This window comes from Chiloscyllium plagiosum, unplaced genomic scaffold, assembly GCF_037043375.1.
Source record: "Chiloscyllium plagiosum isolate Xiang-an unplaced genomic scaffold, Cpla_swu_hap1 HiC_scaffold_38, whole genome shotgun sequence".
Classification (NCBI taxonomy): Eukaryota; Metazoa; Chordata; class Chondrichthyes; order Orectolobiformes; family Hemiscylliidae; genus Chiloscyllium; species Chiloscyllium plagiosum.
Window position 1 is genome coordinate 18,667,555 of NW_028270176.1, and position 19,272 is coordinate 18,686,826.

The 19,272-nt window shown below is 50.5% G+C and overlaps 1 protein-coding gene across 1 annotated transcript; it reads left to right on the top strand.

The window, feature by feature from the left end:
* The first annotated feature begins 2,218 nt into the window (after positions 1-2,218).
* LOC122544232 (lipolysis-stimulated lipoprotein receptor) lies at positions 2,219-18,362 on the top strand. Its single transcript, XM_087980878.1, has 6 exons — positions 2,219-2,322; positions 10,107-10,448; positions 13,774-13,893; positions 16,488-16,544; positions 17,321-17,467; positions 18,037-18,362. The coding sequence occupies exons 1-6, from the start codon at positions 2,283-2,285 to the stop codon at positions 18,345-18,347; spliced, it is 1,017 nt and encodes a 338-aa protein (XP_087837004.1). The 5' UTR covers positions 2,219-2,282; the 3' UTR covers positions 18,348-18,362.
* The last annotated feature ends 910 nt before the right edge of the window (positions 18,363-19,272 follow it).

Consider the following 19,272-nt stretch of genomic DNA (forward strand, 5'->3'; position numbering starts at 1 on the left):
CAAGTCAGGGGATCGAGTTGCTGGAGGTTAGAAACTAGGATGAGGTGGGGGAAGGGGAAATGAGGAAACTGTTGAAGTCCACATTGATGCCCTGGGGTTGAAGTGTTCCGAGGCGGAAGATGAGGCGTTCTTCCTCCAGGCGTCTGGTGGTGAGGGAGCGGCGGTGGAGGAAGCCCCAGGACCTCCATATCCTCGGCAGAGTGGGAGGGGGAGTTGAAATGTTGGGCCACGGGGCGGTGTGATTGATTGGTGCGGGTGTCTCGGAGATGTTCCCTGAAGCGCTCTGCTAGGAGGCGCCCAGTCTCCCCAATGTAGAGGAGACCGCATCGGGAGCAACGGATAGAATAGATGATATTGGTGGATGTGCAGGTAAAACTCTGATGGATGTGGAGTGTTCACCCTTTGCCAGTAGTTGGTGTTAAAGACCCATCAGGTTCAAAACTGTCCTTCAGGGAAGGAAATCTCTCCTCCCTACATAGTTTGGACCTACATGTGATTCCAGACCCTCAAACAAAGATTGAACCTTCACTGACCTCTGCAGTATAGAATTGCAATGGTTCACAACCCGCCTCAGGTGACTGACTGTGTGGAGTTTTCCCATTCTCCCCGTGTCTGTGTGGGTTTCCTCCGGATGCTTCGATTTCCTCCCACAATCCAAAGATGTGCAGGTTAGGTGAACTGGCCATGCTAAATAGCCCATAGTATCAGGTACATTAGTCAGAGGGAAATGCTTCTGGGTGACTTACTCTTCGGAGGGTCGGTGTACACTTGTTGGACCGAATGGCCTGTTTCCCTACTATAGATAATCTCTCAAAGCCTATGAAAAAACTGTGTCTTGCTTCATCTGTCCCTCTGTCTGATTCTCTCTGTTTCACTCTGTGTCTTTCTTTCATTCAGCATGTCTGTCTGTGTGTGTGTATATCTCTTTCTCAGACTATTTGTCTCTGTGTCTCTCTATTTGACTCCATCACTGTGTCTGTATTTGTCTCTGTTTTTATCTCTCCCTGTCTGCCTCTCTCTCGCATGATCTGTTATTCTTTCTCTCTCTCTCTCTCTCTGTATTCCTGTGTCTCCCCCAATTCTGTCACCCTGTAACTCTCTGCAAACCTCCTCCCACTTCATGTCTCTCCCTCTCTCTGTTTGTCTTTCTCTCTCACTCTGTCTCTCCCTCTCTCTCTGTTTGTCTTTCTCTCTCACTCTGTCTCTCCCTCTCTCTCTGTTTGTCTTTCTCTCTCACTCTGTCTCTCCCTCTCTCTCTGTTTGTCTTTCTCTCTCACTCTGTCTCTCCCTCTCTCTGTTTGTCTTTCTCTCTCACTCGGTCTCTCCCTCTCTCTCTGTTTGTCTTTCTCTCTCACTCGGTCTCTCCCTCTCTCTCTGTTTGTCTTTCTCTCTCATTCTGTCTCTCCCTCTCTCTCTGTTTGTCTTTCTTTCTCACTCTGTCTCTCCCTCTCTGTTTGTCTTTCTCACTCACTCTCTCCCTCTCTCTGTTTATCTTTCTCTCTCACTCGGTCTCTCCCTCTCTCTCTGTTTGTCTTTCTCTCTCTCTTTGTTTGTCTCTGTCTCTTTTTTACTCTGTCTCTCCCCTTCTGTGTGTGTCTCTCTCTCTCTCTCTCTCTCTCTGTTTGTTTGTGTCTTTCCCTGTCTGCCAAGGCAGATCCCGCTGCTGCAGTGAATTGATGACGGTTCAGTGGCTGAGGGACTTTGAGCTCAAGTTAATGTTTCACAGGAACATCTCAAACAGGTGAAGGGGTGTTGTCGGTTTCTGCTAAGGACTTACTTTGTGACTCCAGCCCAGGACCCTGTTCTCCTTCAGCCCCGAGCTCCGACCTGATCTCAGGGAGCAGTTTCCCAACTCCAGCCTGGGGTATTTTTGAAATGGGAGGGGTAGGGTTGGGAAGGTGAATCTCACCTCTCTGTCTCCCTTTGAGTTTCAGTCCTGGCTGATTTTGTCAGGGAGCAGTTTCCGCAATAACCTCTTGGCTCTTTCCATTGTCCCAGTCCTGGAGGGGGGGAATGGGGGCTGAGATTGCGATGCATTACCTGGACCTCCTAGTCTCTCAGTGATTGCTACCCCAACCTGGGGTAACTGGGACAGTGAGAGACAGGAAGGGGGATCTGGAGGGGGTGGAGGCTCAGTGTCTGGGGTCTGTCTGGGTCTGAGGAGGTTCAGTCCCCCCCTCCTTCAGGGCTTGGTTCAGTGATCCAGGTGTGAGTGTGAGTTTCAGGGGAAGGTGTTGGCTCGCTCTCTGTTAGCGGCTCAAGAGGAAGGAGCAACAGGAGCGATGTTACACAGGCTCTGGGCTGTGCTCACCCTCCTGGCAGGTGAGAGAGGGGAGAGGGGAGAGAGGGGAGAGAGGAGAGGGGAGAGGGGAGAGGGGAGAGGGGAGAGGGGAGAGAGGAAAGAGGAAGGAGAGAGGGGAGGGAGAGGAAGGAGAGAGGGGAGGGAGAGGAAGGAGAGAGGGGAGGGAGAGAGGAGAGAGGGGAGGGAGAGAGGAGAGAGGAAGGAGAGAGGGGAGGGAGAGAGGAGAGAGGAAGGAGAGAGGGGAGGGAGAGAGGAGAGAGGAAGGAGAGAGAGAGGAGAGAGGAAGGAGAGAGGGAGGAGAGAGGAAGGAGAGAGGGGAAGGAGAGAGGGGAGAGAGAGAGGAGAGAGGGAGAGAGAGCGGGGAGAGGAGGAGAGGGGGGAAGGGGAAAGGGAGGAGAGGGGGGGAGAGAAGAAGGGAGGGAAGGGGTGGGGGTGGTGGAGGTGAGAGGGAAAGGGGGGAAGAAGACAGAGAGCGGGAGAGGAAAGAAAGAAAGGAAGAGCGAGAGGAGAGGGGATTTGAAGAGACTCCGGCAGCACGGGAAGATCCCATTGTCACCAAGTGAAAACAGAAGTTGTTGGGTTTAGTTTCCGATCCCCGATGTTTTGATTTGAAGATCCCGCTGGGGCGCCACCGATTAGCGCCCGGTCCGGGCATCAGCCACGTTTTGGAGACGGAGGGGACTTTCGGGAGGGAGAGGGAGAGGGGAGAAGGGAAGTGGAGGGAGAGGGAGAGGGGAGAAGGGAAGTGGAGGGAGAGGGAGAGGGGAGAAGGGAAGGGAGAGGGGAGAAGGGAAGTGGAGGGAAAGGGAGAGGGACAGGGTTGGGGGCACGTTCTGGGGGGGGGTGTTAAGGACTGGGCCCAGTGAGTGAAGGGGAGGATCGGTGGGAGCCCATTGGGAAGTCCTGGTGGGTGAGGTGTGTCCTGGTGGGTGATTTGAGTCACAGGCTGACATTGTTCAGGGTGGTTTGGTGTGAAGGAATATCCCAAATCTGATGGTGCAGTAAATGTCTGTCCAAACCTGGGCGAAAATAATAATCTAATACTTCAAGTGTGAAAACCGCAGGACTGTAGTGCCAGTATGGGGGCAATGAGTTTGATTAGGGTCTTTCTTCCAAAGAGCCAGCAGGAGATGGGCTGAATGATCTCATCCTGGGGTGCTGGTTGTGAGGAGCTGGAAAGTTGGCTGTTTTTGTAGGTGGAGCTGGTGGAAAATGTCCCATGGCAGAAAAATAGTTGAGAAATTCAGTTACAGCGAGAGTTAAGGAAATTCTGCACCTTTTGCTGATTTTTTTTTTTAAAAAAAGAGTGTAACTGGCAGTGTGATGTTTTCAAATCTTGACAAATGCAGTTTGTATTTCTGACTCTTGTAGAGAGTAGCCATTAATCAGGGTGAGCCTAACCCTATTCCAGATTCCACACACTTTCACTCCTAACTTTGGGGGAACATGGGGCAGCCAGTTGTAAGAAAAATTTTTGAAAACATTGCGAAGGTGGTGGATAGTTTTGGTGCGGTGGGAGAGTCAGCATTGAGGTATTGCCTTAAATGTGTGGTGGGGGAGTTTCTAGTCAGTTGCATTCTGTTTTGCTGTCAGGAATCTGGCGGAAGTGACGGTATTTATATCTTGCTTTGACCCTGTGCCAGGCTGGGATTGATCTGTACACTTAAAGGTGTAGACAAGGGTGGCAAATCTTGGGTGGGGACTGGCACCCAGTCAAAGTGCAGACACTGTGAGTTAGTTATCAGGGTCAGTGAGTGAGTTATCAGGGTCAGTGAGTGAAGCAGTCCCTGTTCACAGGTCTCTGCAGAATGTGTTTCCAATGAAGTGAACAGCTGTAGGGTGGAGGCAAAGCCACCCGAAAGAGATTGGGATTGTTTCAGAGCTCTTAACAATCTTTGTTTCCAAGATGGTCTGGGTCAGAATATGGGTATTTGGACAGGGTGGGAGGCAGGGAGTTGAGGAGTCACAGTCTCTGGAGCAGGGTGTTGACCATTTCAGACACAAGGAGAAATTTCTTGACCTGAATTTCTGTCTACCTTATTGGGGAGCTATGGACAGTCTTTGAGACTGAGAGATTGATTAATGTTTTGGCTCATGCCATAAGGGACAATGGTGGACCTGAGCCAGATGATAGTAATGGATCAGAGAACATCCTCAAGGGCTGAGTGGCCTCACTGTTCCAATCTCCGATGTTCCTTGACATTAGAAGATCTTTTCACAGCATTTCAAATCAGAAAAGAAAAGGTCATCAGGGGGCAAAGACAGGGATTGTCAGGGCTAGCCACTGAACATTTACTCAAAAGGTGGGTTGAAGGAGGGCAGAGAAGTGGCATTAGGGTTTAGGGAGGGAGTTCAAGCCACTGATGGCACAGCTGCCAATGAAGTGGAGAACTGAGTGAGGCTTGGTGAAAAGAGCCTTGCTTGGAGAAACAAGATTGCAGGCTAGGGGAGGGGAAGAAAGATGAATGGATTGTTGGGCTGAAGCTAGTTTTGGAAATCGAGGGTGAGCTGTGGTGAGTGAGAGAGTTTGAAGCTTTGTGTGCCTGGATGTGAGCCAGTATAGGTAAATCTGAGCAGTGAAGGATTGGGAGGATGGTGGGAGTCTGGATGTGGAGCTGCTGGTCTGGGGTGACTAGACGTTTGAACCTCTGTACAGATTGTGAACAGTCTTGATTAACCAATGGCCGTGGAGAAGACAAGAGTATTCCAAAGTATGGTCTTCTCAAGGGAACAACTCATCCTGTAATGGACGTTGACAAATTCTAGGGAGATAGATCACAGAAGTCTACAGCATAGAAAAAGGCCATTCGGTCCATTGAGTCTAAACTGGTCAAAAACAACAACCGAATTATTCTAATCCCATTTTCCATCAGTTGGCCCCTAGCCTTGCCATCACAAGTGTATATCTAAGTATTTCTTAATTACAATGAGGGTTTCTGTCTCTCCCACCCTTGCAGGGGGTGAAGTGGAGGTGAAGTTGTACTGGGGGTAGTCAGTGTGTCTATGGAAACTAACAGTTGTGCTGATGGCCAGGATGCTGATGAGAATTGGTAGGAGGGAGGTGAAGAGGTAATTCTTGGAGCACACCTTAGCTGAGAGCAGGAAGAGAGAGTATTGCAGGGATTCCCTGTGGATGTGACTGTGTGCAGGAAGCCCTGCTGAGTTAGCCAGTGGAGGGAGTGTGGGAAGGAGGGCTAATCCTGGATCGATGAAGGATAAAGAGTAATAGGAGTTCACAGCAGGAGGGCATTGAGCTGCAGGAAATGCAGGTTTTGTTTAAATTGAATCCCAAGTTCTCATCTCTTCACCCCCCCTCCCGCGCCATCCCATCCCAGAATCCTAGATCCACTTTTACACTAATGATATTCAATGACTCCCCTACTCTATCATCTCTCGGTGTGATCACATCATGCCTAAGCAGTAAGTTCCAGCCATACCATCATGCCTATTTGCTTCCATAAACGCTTTATCCATCTTGTCTATGTGTCCCCCTACTTTAAGGAATCAAAGGTTATGGTGAAAAGGTAGGAAAGTGAAATTGAGGATTGTCAGATTAACTAGCTCTTATTGAATGATGGAGCTGTCTCTATGGGCTGAATGGCCTGTTTCTACATTTTATGGTCAGTTGAGATGCTTTGTACCTCTTTTTGTCACTATCCTATGGTTTGTTCTCCCCGAATGCATTCCAATCCCTCCTCTTCAGGTTAAATTCCATTTGCTCTCTTTTTGTCCAACTGACTAGTTCATTGGAAGGTCCCTGGAGTCTATGCCTTTCCTTCTCACTGTGTTTCACCATGAAACCTGCCTTAGTGGGCGGCACGGTGGCCCAGTGGTTAGCACTGCTGCCTCACAGCGCCAGAGACCCGGGTTCAATTCCCGACTCAGGCGACTGACTGTGTGGAGTTTGCACATTCTCCCCGTGTCTGCGTGGGTTTCCTCCGGGAGCTCCGGTTTCCTCCCACAGTCACAAAGATGTGCGGGTCAGGTGAATTGGCCATGCTAAATTGCCCGTGGTGTTAGGTTAAAGGGGTAGATGTAGGGGTATGGGTGGGTTGCGCTTCGGCGGGTCGGTGTGGACTTGTTGGGCTGAAGGGCCTGTTTCCACACTGTAAGTAATCTAATCTAATCTAATCATTTCCACACTGTAAGAAATTGTTGGTTCTGACTTTGAGTTCTGTTCCAGTGCCTCGATGTGTTGAAGTTTCATTGGAATAGATTCCATTAGAGTTTCAGGAATTACAGTGGAGAGAGAGCATGTAGGGAGATGACCATTAGAACATAGGAACAGGCCGTTCAACCCACCATGTCTGTGCCAACCATGAAGCCATTCTAAACCAATCCCAGCTATCTGCCTACACCTTGGTTCCCTCTATTCTCTGCCTGTTCATGTGATTGTCTAAATGCCTCTTAAACATTGCTATCAAACCTGCTTCAACTACTTCTCCTGGCAGCATGCTCCACCCACTATGTAAAAAAAAACTCACTTTGCACATCTCCTTGAAACTTTCCCCTCTCACCTTAAACCTATGCCCCCTAGTATATGACATTTCCACCTTGGAAGAAAACCTCCAACTACCCACCCCATTCATGCCTCTCAAATTTATAAACTTGTATCAGGTCATCCCTCAGCCTCCAACGCTCTAGTGAAAGCAATCCAACTTTGTCCAAACTCCTTTCAGCAACACATTCCAATCCAAGCAACATCCTGGTAAATAAAACCAACCACCTGCAGATACTGAGGATTCAAAAACCGAAACAGAAATTGCTGGAGTTCTGATGAAGAGTCACCAAACTCGAAACGTTACCTCTGCTTTCTTCCCTCGGATGCTGCCAAGACCTGCTGAGTTTCTCCAGCAATTTCTGTTTTTGTTTTAAACACCTTGGTAAACCTCTTTTGTACGCTCTCCAAAGCATCCAGATCTTCCCAACAGTGTGGGGACCAGAACCTGCACACATTTGAGGGAGGGAGAGAGCACAAGTGCAGTAAATGCTCTCCAAACTGATTCCCGGGTTATGAGGAGGAATTGGGTTGACTCGGGCCTACATTCACTGGAGGGGTTCTCATTGAAACATGTGAAACTCCTGACAGGGCTTGAGAGATTGCAGGAAGGATGCAGCCAGGATGCTCCTCTTAGATGGAACAAGGAATCATGGTCCCAAGATTTGCAGCAGCTCAGATTGTACTGAGCGGAGTAGTTTCTTCGCTCAGAAGCTGGTGAACCCGTCGAATTCTCTCTGCCAGGATGCTGTGGAGGTGAATTCACTGAAATACATTTAAGAAAGAAATAGATACATTTCTAGAGGCTGAATGTGTCAAGGGGAATGGGGAGAGAGTGTGGCTTTTCAACTGAGAAATGGCCATGATCATTTTGAATCATGTTGGATGCTCGATGGGCTGATTAGCTCTCCTGCAAGTTTCTACAACTAGACTTGGAGGACGAGAGGTAATGATCAGGGCATAAAGTTTAAACGTTGCCATTTTGCTGAGAAATCTGGCAGGACAGGAGTCTCTACCCCCTTCCTGCCCCATTCTTTCATTCTGTTACTTTTTCATTGTGTTGCTCTCGGTCTCCCTTGCGCACGGTCTCTCGCTTTCTCGCGTAATATTGTGTCAAGGCTAGGAAGGAAAGTTAGATGTCCAAGGACAGTGAGCTGTTGGAGGATGTGAAGATTTTGGAGTGACAACTGAGGAATTGGAAGAGTGAGGTAACATTGACCATAGGCTGGGGAGGAGGGGAGTAGTTGAAGAAGGTTTTTGGGAAGGGGAAGAGAAGAGGCAGTTAGGGTAGGGAGCTGTCATTGATTTCATCGATAAAGCTCCTCATGTCTTCTCCAATAGGAAGTTGGAATGAATGTTTCTGGGAAAGGGGAAGTGGGGGAATATTTTCCATGTCCAGGTGATATTACAGACCAAGCCAGTATCGGCAGTGGAAAGGGAGGTTGAGTAGAGTGAGATTCAACCAACATCCCTTTGGCCAGAAATTTAAAAATGGGCAATCCGGGTGATTGCCACATTACCTATGTGTGGAATCTTGCTGTCCAGTAGTTTCCTACCTAGCAGGAAAGGTCCAGGACAGGCTTCACTGAGAGTGAGAAGCTGAGTGTGAAATGGCGCTGGTGGTTTGATTACCTCAGACCTCCCACCTCTCCATTGGTCTGTTTCTCTGTGAAGTTTGACAGAGGGCAGGTCCATATGCCCTGTGTGTGGGAGTGTGTGTGCGTGCGTGTCTGCACGTGTGTGTGGGAGTGCATGCGTGCGTGTCTGCACGTGTGTGGGAGTGTGTGTGCGTGCGTGTCTGCACATGTGTGTGGGAGTGTGCGTGCGTGTCTGCACATGTGTGTGGGAGTGTGCATGCATGTCTGCATGTGCGTGTGGGAGTGTGTGCGCGTGCGTGTAGGAGTGTCTGCATGTGTGTGCGCGTTCCTGATTGGCCTCGTCGCTGCAGAAAGAACTGGGACCCTGGTGTCGTCTGGCGATTGTACACAGAGTCGAGGAACGTGTTTAAAATCCTATAGCATCTCTCACTTTCCACAGGCAATAGGTCAGTGATCAATGCACTGGGAGCTGACCCATGGACAACACAGCTATCAAGGTTATGCATAGCAATGAGATAATGACTAGTTCATTTATGTAAGGACATTGGATTAAGGGGGAGTTGTTGACCCCAGAAGCCATGAGGGATCACCCCTACTTCAGGCAGCTGCACAATACTGGCGCTTAATGTTGCCCTCAGAAGGAAGGCCTCCTAGTGTTGTAGGGTTTACCGAACTGCCAGACTGCTCAGTTACTGGAACCTGACAGCACAGCCCTCACCAACTGGGATAATAACCCACTGATTGATATTCCCGCTGCTTCTTACACATCCTGGAATTTTGTTTGGGGATTATTTGCTTTAGCTGCTCACGTTACTACAACATTGCAACACTCTGCTGACTCACCTTGTTGCTAGTTTCTGTCTCTCTGTCCCCTCTGCCGCGCTCTCCCCCTCTGCTGCTCTCTCCCCCTGCCTCTCCCTCTCTGTCACTCCATCTCTCTCTGTCACTCTCTCTCCTGCTCTCCCTCCCTCTGTAACTCTCTCTCCACCTGCCTCTCCCCCTCTCATTCTCTCTCTATTCTGCTCTCTCCATCTGCTTCTCCCAGTCTCTCTGCCTACCTCTCCCTCTCTGTCACACTCTCTCCGGCTCTCTCCATCTGTCTCTCCCCCTCTGTCACTCAGTCCATCTGTCTCTCCCCCTCTGTCACTCAGTCCATCTGTCTCTCCCTCTCTGTCACTCACTCCATCTGTCTCTCACTCCATCTGTCTCTCCCTCTCTGTCACTCACTCCATCTGTCTCTCCCCCTCTGTCACTCACTCTGCTGATCTCCCTCTTTGGTTTCATGTTTATATGAGAGCTACACTCAGTTCATAAACTGACTACAAACCAGGCCTTATCAGGGAGGCTCCTTTCTCTGGACTAACACACCGTGTCTGCGAGGGAGGGAGAGGGGGGTGGCGGGGAGGGAGGGAGGGAGGATGGTTCGGTGACAGACACTGGGTGAAGGGAGCAAATTGTTCCTACACAGATCCCTGAGGGAGACACTGACAATCCTGTGTGGGGGACTTTCCAGGGCATGGGGTAGGAAGTGTGGCTCGAGGGGATGTTTGAGGGCATTTATGTGAGGGGAGGGTGGATGGAGACGGGACTGTGGAGTTTCTGGGGGTATGTGGGGAGGGAGGGGCACTCTCTCCTCCCAGTGAACCTGTTGGCTGATGATTTGTGGGGTGGTATCTTGATTAAACTGGGGATCTGTTGTGATCCACAGGATTCTCCACGGCGATTCAGGTGACTATCCCAGATCCCTTTCGGACAGCGATCCTTTTCCAGCCTGTCGTCCTGAAATGTCGCTATGATACAACAAGCCTCCAGCCCCCCATCGTCCTGTGGAAATACAGATCCTTCTGCCGAGACAGAATCTTGGACGCGTTCAATCCCAGCAGCTCCGAGAATCAAGTCAATGACCAACTGCAGCAGGCGGATCCGAATTACAATCCGTATGTGAACTGTCCAGACAGCTCTCGCACTGTGAGGACGGTTGCATCGAAACATGGAAGGGCAGTGACCTTGGACAGTTACTACCAGGGTCGAAAGATAACAATTATCAATGGTAAGGAGAAGCAACACAGCCATTCAGCTCATAGATCATCCTATCCCATTCAACATGATCAATGCTGACCACCAGTGCCAGGTTCACTCTCTCACCCTGCCCCCCAAAAAGCCATCCATGTTGAGGCTAAATCACCTCAGGCATTTGGCATCCACATCACCTCAGGCAAGGGCGGAGAAACAGATTCCTCCCCCACGTGCGTGAAGACATTTCTCCTTCACTCGGATTGAAACAACTTTCCTCAGAAGCTGAGGCTGAGGCCCCATCCTGGGGGAGGTGTGTGTGTATGTGTGTGTAGAGAAGGATCTCTCCAAATCAACCCTATCAAACTCCTCAATCTTGCCTGATTTACAGAGATCAGACTCTGTTCTTCGAGAAAGAACGTTACAGCACAGTCCAAGTCCTTTGGCCCTTGATGTTGCGCTGACCTGTGGAACCAATCTGAAGCCTATCTATCCTACACTATTCCATTTTCATCCACATGTCTATCCAATGATCGTTTAAATGCCCTCGAAGTTAGCGAGCCTCCATTTCCTGCACCTCCATTCTTGAACCCCACCTGTCCCCCAACCACAACAAGGATAGAACCTCCCCCTGCCCCCACCACCCCTTCCCAGGTCCTCACATTCCACACTTCTAATCTCCAAATCTAGTGCATCACATCCTCTGCCACATGTGCCATTTACAGTCAAGACCTACCATCAAAAATATATTCCCTATCTTTTTTTGGGTCCACACTCTCCACCAACCCTCTATCCATTCCTGATACCTTCCCCTGCTGTAAGGGGTGCAAAACCTGTGCCAAACTCCACAAATACCCTCACCCCCCACCCACTTCTCTCCAAGGCCCCAAAGGACGTCAGGCAGAAATTTGCTTGCATGCCCTCGAACCTCATTTTACTGCATCTGTTGATCTCAATGTGGTCTCCTCCACACCAGAGAGATCGAGTGCAAACTCACGGAATGTTTCAGGGAACACCTCTGGTCTGTACACACCGACCAGCCCCACCTTCCTTGGTTATTCACTTCCATTCCCCCCCATGACATATCTACTCTGGGCTTCCTCCACCATCTACACAAGGTCACCTGCAAACTGAAGGAGGAACACCTCATCTTCCACCTTGGGAACCAACAACTACATGACCTCAACATTGAATTCACCAGTTTCCAAATCTCCCAAATCCCATCACAGATCCAATCCTTCAACCCACCTATTCACCTTCCTTCCCACCCAACTATAATTATCACCTCCTACAAAGAACATAGAACAAAGAATATTACAGCGCAGTACAGGCCCTTCGGCCCTCGATGTTGTGCAGACCTGTGGATCCAATCTGAAGCCCATCTATCCAATACTATTCCATTTTCATTCAAATGTTTATCCAATGACCATTTAAATGGCCTGAAAGTTGGTGAATCTACTACTATTGCAGGCAGTGTATTCCACGCCCCTACTACTGCTCTGAGTAAAGAAACTACCTCCGTTCTATATCTATCACCCCTCAATTTAAAGCTATGTCCCCTTGTGCTAGCCATCATTTTCTGAGGAAAAAGGCTCTCACTGTCCACCCTATCTAACCCTGTGTTTATCTTATATGTCTCTATTAAGTCACCTCTCAACCTTCCCCTCTCTATCGAAAAAAGCCTCAAATCACTCAGCCTTTCCTCCTAAGACCTTCCCTCCACACCAGGCAACATCCTGGTAAATCTCCTCTGAATCCTCTCCAAAGCTTCCACATCCTTTATATAATGCAGTGATCAGAACTGTACACAATACTCCCAAGTGCAGCCACACCAGAATTTTGTACAGCTGCAACATAACCCCATGGCTCTGAAACTCAATCCCTCTACGTATGCCTTCTTAACAATCGTATCAACCTTGGTGGCAACTTTCAGGGATCTATGTACATGGACACTGAGATCTCTCTGCTCATCTACACTACCAAGAATCTTACCATTAGCCCAGTACAGTTTTTTTTTCTCTCTGTTACTCCTTCCAAAGTGAATCGCCTCACACTTTTGCACGTTAAACTCCATTTGCTACCTCTCAGACCACTCTGCAGCTTATCTATGTCCCACTGTAACCAACAACATCCTTCAGCACAATCCACAACTCCATCAACCTTAGTGTCATTTATTAACCCATACTTCTACGCCCTCATCGAGGTTATTTATAAAAAGGACCATCAGCAGTGGCCCCAATGCAGATCCTTGCAGTGCACCATTAGTAACTGAACTCCAGGATGAAAATTTCCCATCAACCACCACCCTCTTTTCTTTTAGCTAACTAATTTCTGATCCAAACCACTAAATCATCCTCAATCCCATGCCTCCATATTTTGTGCAATAGCCTACTGTGGGGAACCTTATCAAACGCCTTACTGAAATCCACATACACCACATCAATGCTTTAACCTCATCTACCTGTTTGGTCACCGTCTCAAAGAGCTCAATAAGGTTTGTGAGACATGACCTATTCTTCGCAAAACCATGTTGACTGTCCCTAATCAAATTATCCCTCTTTAGATGATTATAAATCCTATCTCTTAAACCTCACAACCAAAATAAGGCTCTCTGGTCTATAATTAGGATTCTCTCAACTCCCTTTTTGAACAAGGGAACAACATTTGCTATCCTCTAGTCTTCTGGCACTATTCCTGTGGACAATGACGACATAAGGATGAAAGCCAAAGGCTTCACAGTCTCCTCCCTGGCTTCCCAGAGAATCCAACGATAAATTCCATCCAGCCCGGGGGACTTGTGTATTTTACACACTTTGCAGAATTGCTAACACCTCATCCTTGTGAACCTCAATCGCTTATGATTTTATAAATCTCTATAAAGTCACCCCTCAGCCTCTGACGCTCCAGGGAAAACAGCCCCAGCCTGTTCAGCCTCTCCCTGTAGCTCAAACCCTCCAATCCTGGCAACATCTTTGTAGATCTTTTCTGAACCTTTTCAAGCTTTACAACATCCTTCCAACAGGAGGGAGATCCAAACTGAGCACAGTATTCCAAAAGTGGCCGTATCCAATGTCCTGTACAGCCACAACATGACATCCCAACTCCTGTAACTCAGTGCTCTGACCAATAAAAGGCAAGTATACCAAATGCAAGTGTTCTTGCTGATAACTCTGACTCCCGTCATATTTTACCAGACAGTTTGGATTATCTGATTAATCTCGACCTGGTATGATTATGATTCTCTATTCATTCACAGTCACCACAGAGAGAATAACTAGGAATGATTGTCTGTCCAGCTGTAATTGAGTTGTGACCAGAGTAACAGCTGTCTTTCTTGTTTGCTTCATGTTTATCTCATTCAGAAGCCGACCTCAGCATTGAGCAGACAGCTTGGGGTGACAGTGGGGTTTATTACTGTACAGTCACTGCCTCCGATGATCTTTCAGGTAACAATGAAGGTTACGTGGAGCTGCTTGTCCTGGGTAAGTGACTCTCACTGGGGCATGGGCTCACTCACACATACACACACTCACTGGGGTACAGCTGGCTCATGCTGATATGCTCACTCATTGTCACACACTGACCCACCTTCTCCTCCTGCCCTCTCCCCCACTGCCCTCTCCCATACCCCACCCCCCCACATACACACTCTGATTCTCACTGGGGTATTGCCTCTTGTGCTCTCCCATGCTTGCTCTCTCTCTCACACACAGACTCTTACTGGGTTGCGGACACACAGACACTCTCACTCTCTTGCACCCTCTCTCGCTCTCTGTCACACTTGCACGCTCGCACACTGGCATGGGTGGACCATTGGTTGACCATGTGAAGGAACAGTTTCTCTGTTCCAGAGTTTTGATTATATATCCTGCCTGAAAATGTGTTGCTGGAAAAGCGCAGCAGGTCAGACAGCATCCAGGGAGCAGGAGAATCGACGTTTCGGGCATGAGCTCTTCTTCAGGAAGGCTTATGCCCGAAACGTCGATTCTCCTGCTCCCTGGATGCTGCCTGACCTGCTGCGCTTTTCCAGCAACACATTTTCAGCTCTGATCTCCAGCATCTGCAGCCCTCACTTTCTCCTCGAAGATATATATCCTGTCTCACCAGTTCCAGTTGTTAGGTTCTTAATGTGGCTGTTGGTGGTCTTTGTGTGTTTGTAGCCATTCAATCAACCAACAAACTGCGTTAATGTGAGGGAATGAGCTCCCGATCCCAGTATGAACAATGTCTGGAGTTTTTCTTGTGGTTGAAGATGGAGAGTGGTTTGTCAGTTCGCATTGCTGTTTTTGAACCTGTGACTTCTTTGATGCGGCTGGTGGCTGTGTGTCTGTTGTCCTAGAGACTGGGCATCAGTGAGGATCTGAGAAAGTACGGGGGGGAAAATGGTGTTTGGGAAGTGCTCCTCAAGATGATTCCACACAAATTCTTACAAAGAACACCCAAACATTGCAGTGTCCTGCACTTCCCTGTCTGGGATGGGAGGCAGGAATCTCCAAGCTGAAACACATTTCCTGCTCAGAATGCTCACTCAACTAACGATTGGACTGACCAATGAGGAAAGCAGAGACTGGCTGATTCTGTATTCTTTGGAGTTTAGAAGAGCCGGAGGTGATGAATGAAAATCTATAAGAGACTTGGGGGGGTAGACGTGTCTGGGGGGGGGGTAGACGTGACTGGGGGGGGGGGGGGGGGGGGAGACGTGACTGGGGGGGGGGGGGGGGGGGAGATGTGACTGGGGGGGGGGGGGAGATGTGACTGGGGGGGGGGGGGAGACGTGACTGGGGGGGGGGGGGGAGACGTGACTGGGGGGGGGGGGGGGGAGACGTGACTGGGGGGGGGGGGGGGAGACGTGACTGGGGGGGGGGGGGGAGACATGACTGGGGGGGGGGGGGGAGACATGACTGGGGGGGGGGGGAGACACGTGACTGGGGGGGGGGAGAGACGTGACTGGGGGGGGGGAGAGACGTGACTGGGGGGGGGGAGAGACGTGACTGGGGGGGGGGGGGGGGAGACGTGACTGGGGGGGGGGGGGGAGACGTGACTGGGGGGGGGGGGGGAGACGTGACTGGGGGGGGGGGGGGAGACGTGACTGGGGGGGGGGGGGGAGACGTGACTGGGGGGGGGGGGGGAGACGTGACTGGGGGGGGGGGGGGGAGACGTGACTGGGGGGGGGGGAGACGTGACTGGGGGGGGGGGGAGACGTGACTGGGGGGGGGGGGAGACGTGACTGGGGGGGGGGGGGAGAGACGTGACTGGGGGGGGGGAGAGACGTGACTGGGGGGGGGGAGAGACGTGACTGGGGGGGGGGAGAGACGTGACTGGGCGGGGGGGAGAGACGTGACTGGGCGGGGGGGAGAGATGTGACTGGGGGGGGGGGGGGGGGAGAGATGTGACTGGGGGGGGGGGGGGGGAGAGACGTGACTGGGGGGGGGGAGACGTGACTGGGGGGATGTGCAGAGAATGTTTGCTCTTGTGGGAGAATCTAGAACTAGTGGTCACTTTTATAAAAAATAAGGGGCCATCTATTTAAATCAGAGATGAGGGAAGATTTTGTCTCTGAGGCTTGAGTGTCTTTGTAATTCCCTTACTCCAAAGGCAGTGCATACAGGATCATTAAAGCAGAGATAGAGAGTTTGGTGATGACCGAAGCGATGACAGGTTGTCGGGATATGCAGGAATGTAAAGCTGAGGTTAAAATCAGATGAGTCATGATCTTATTGAGTGACTGAACAGGCTTAAAGGGCTGAGTGGCCTCCCCGTGTTTCTTGTTTGTGTGTCCCAAGGCACTTGATAGAAGTCAGTCTCTGACCAAACATGGTACTGAGCTCCCTCAGAAGATAACAAGACCCAGTAATCAGTTAAAGGAGTTTTCTTGAGGAGGGGGGGGGGGGTTTGAGGTTTGAGGTTGCTAGACAGAGAGGGATGGAGGGAGTGAGGGAGGAGCCATAACTTCAAACTTGGTGTCCAAGCAGCCGAGGCCACACGAGTTGGGGGAGAGGGTTGGAGAAGATTTGGTGTTTGGTTGACCACTTTCCCCTTGGTAACTCAGTTGTCCTCTCTCTGTTTTGTTCTCCAGGTAGAACTGGAGTCACCACTTCCCTGTTGCCAGGTGTACAGATAGGGATCATGCCAGGTACTGCCCTCTCCTGCACTGTCAGAGTAGAACCAGGCCTTCCATGGGGTGATGGGGAGCTACTGAAGAGCCAGTGTACAGTACAGGATGGGTGCTGAGTGTTGGTGTACCCTGAGCACCCGCTGTGTTGCTGGGAACATCTTCCTCTTTACGATCTTGGGGTCCTCTCAGTTCCTGTCTCTCGGCTGTTTGATTTTGACATTGGTGGCACGTAGTGCTTTGTAATCTGAATGGTAGAAGTTCTCTCTCTCTCTCTCTGTGGGATATTGGGTCCTTTTGGTCTGTCATGACAGGCTGAATGGCCACCTCCTGTGCCAAAGGTGATGATGTGACGTGTTGATGTGTAAACTGTCCAATGGCTGGTCTGCAGTGGTGTGTGATGGCGTAGGCTGGGAATCCATAACGCACTCGCGGTAATGTAGGTGTGACAGTGGGGGTGAGAGCAGGGAGGGAGTGAGTCTGTAATGGAGGTGTGGGGGCTTTATGAGTCTGTAATGGAAGTGAGTCTGCAATGTGGGGTGGGGGGGGGGGGAAGTGAGTGTGCAATGCTGTGTGGGGCTTGTGTGGGGGTGTAATGGAATTGTGCGTGGGTGGGTGAGAGTGTGTAATATGGACCGCGGGCATATAATTTGGTGTATAATTTGCATTGTTTAAAATGTACTGTACTGAGGTTTCAGCCCTCTGCGTGTGGGACCCTTGTCTGGAGTGGGGACCACAGCAGATGGGGCGATGTTGGACTCATTTCCTGGTGAATAATCTTCCCTCTCTGCCCTCAGATTGGCTGTTTGTGGTCCTGGTTGTTCTCGGGTTTGTCATTCTGCTGATCCTGATTAGTGTTTGCTGGTGCCAGTGCTGCCCTCACACTTGCTGCTGTTATGTACGGTGTCCCTGTTGTCCAGAGAAATGCTGCTGTCCATATGCATGTGAGTAACCCTGTCTTCACTCGGACCTTTTCTGTCAACATGGAATGTTCCTCAGATCTAATCTTTGACTGAGCAGAGCAGAATCACTGTAAATATTGTAATGGGTTGGTGCAGAGGTACCTGCAGAGGGAGGGAGAAGTGAATAGAGCCCAGAACAAAGGTCAGGATCTTCACATCAATGATGGGTGGAACTTGGTCAAACACAGGATTACTCTCTTTCGCCCTCGCTGTCCCTCTCCCACACCACATCAACGTGACATGGCTCGAAGTGGTCAAATATTTCAAAGCTTTGGTCATGTTTTGATGGGGTCTGAGGGTTAGCAACCACAGTGACTAAGTAGGGCTAAAATATAGATCAGTCACAGTCTGCACGGGGGGAACACCTTCAATGGGCTGAATGGCCGCCTGATATTGTGAGGCGGGGGGGGGGGGGGGGGGGGGGGGCAAATGGCCATCTGTTCCTGTGTGATGATTACAGTTTAGGTGATGTGGTAGGCTGTGGCAATTTGGGAATATTTCTCACTGGTGTCTAGTTCAATGTGTTTTCTCTCTTTCCCCCCCCCCTCCAGTATATCATGCTGGGAAAGCAGCTACAGCAGGTGTGCCTAGTCTCTACGCCCCCAGTACCTACGCTCCCAGTGTGTACTCCCACCCCAGTCAAGGCAAGATGCAGCCCCCGCTCCCGGTCATGGTCCCAATGACCCAGTTTAATGGAGGCTATGGATCGGATTTCGATGGAGCCAGCTCAGGTACGTCACCAAACACTGCAGACACAGAACAACGGGAATCGTCGGCAGTTCAAGCAGCAGCCAAGAGAGAGAAACAGCGCCAGTTTGGGTGGAGCTGGCTCTGCACTCAGGGTAAATGGTCATGCATGTGAGATGTTAACTCTTGAGAGGAGCAGCAGTTTCAGCTCTGGTCCCAGCTGGCTGCCCAGAGTGAAGGGGGCAGGAGTTACCTAGTTATGGCCATGGAAACCAGCAGGATAGCGCCATTGAGGAAGTGGTCGGTTGTGATCTAGGACAGAGATGCAGGCTCAAGGGGCTGAATGGCCGGTTCCCTTTACCAGCTCTTGGGACGCAGTAACGTTCTGGACTCAGGAGGGGAGGGGATGAGGGCCCAGTGGGATGTTGCTCCCAGATTTTTGGGCCAGGGGTTTTGATGGGGTTCCCAAGCTAAGCACCACCATGCCACCCCTCTCCCCCACCCAGCAGAATGGGATGGCTCTCTCCTGGGCTGTGGGGCAGGGGGTTTAATGGGCCCCAGCCCAAACCTCCCTCTTCCCCCCTTCGGAATATATTCATTGGAATTCAGAAGAATTGGTGGAGGGGAGGAGATCTTACCGAAAGATATAAACTGATGAAGGGAATCTATGTGAGAGAAGCAGGAGGGTATCGGAACGAGGGGCACAGCCTCAAGATAACGGGGGTGGGGAGCAGATTTCAGACGGAGCTGAGGAGGAACCTCGGCACCCAGAGAGTTGGGAATCTGTGGGGTCCCCTGGCCAGCTGAGGCTATCACGTTGAATGTTGTTAAGGTGAAGGTAGATTTTGGAACAGTGAAGGGAGTAAGGGTTAGGGTGAGCGGGTGGGTTGTTGGAGCTGAGTCCATGAAAAGATCAGCCATGATCTTACTGAATGGGAGAGCAGGTTCGAAGGGGCTGATTGGCTGCCGCCCCCGCCTCTTTCTTGTGTTCTGATGATCTCCCATCAATCCAGGTGAGGGGCTGGTACACTCCAGGTGAGGGGCTGGTACACTCCAGGTGAGGGGCTGGTACACTGCAGGTGAGGGGCTGGTACACTGCA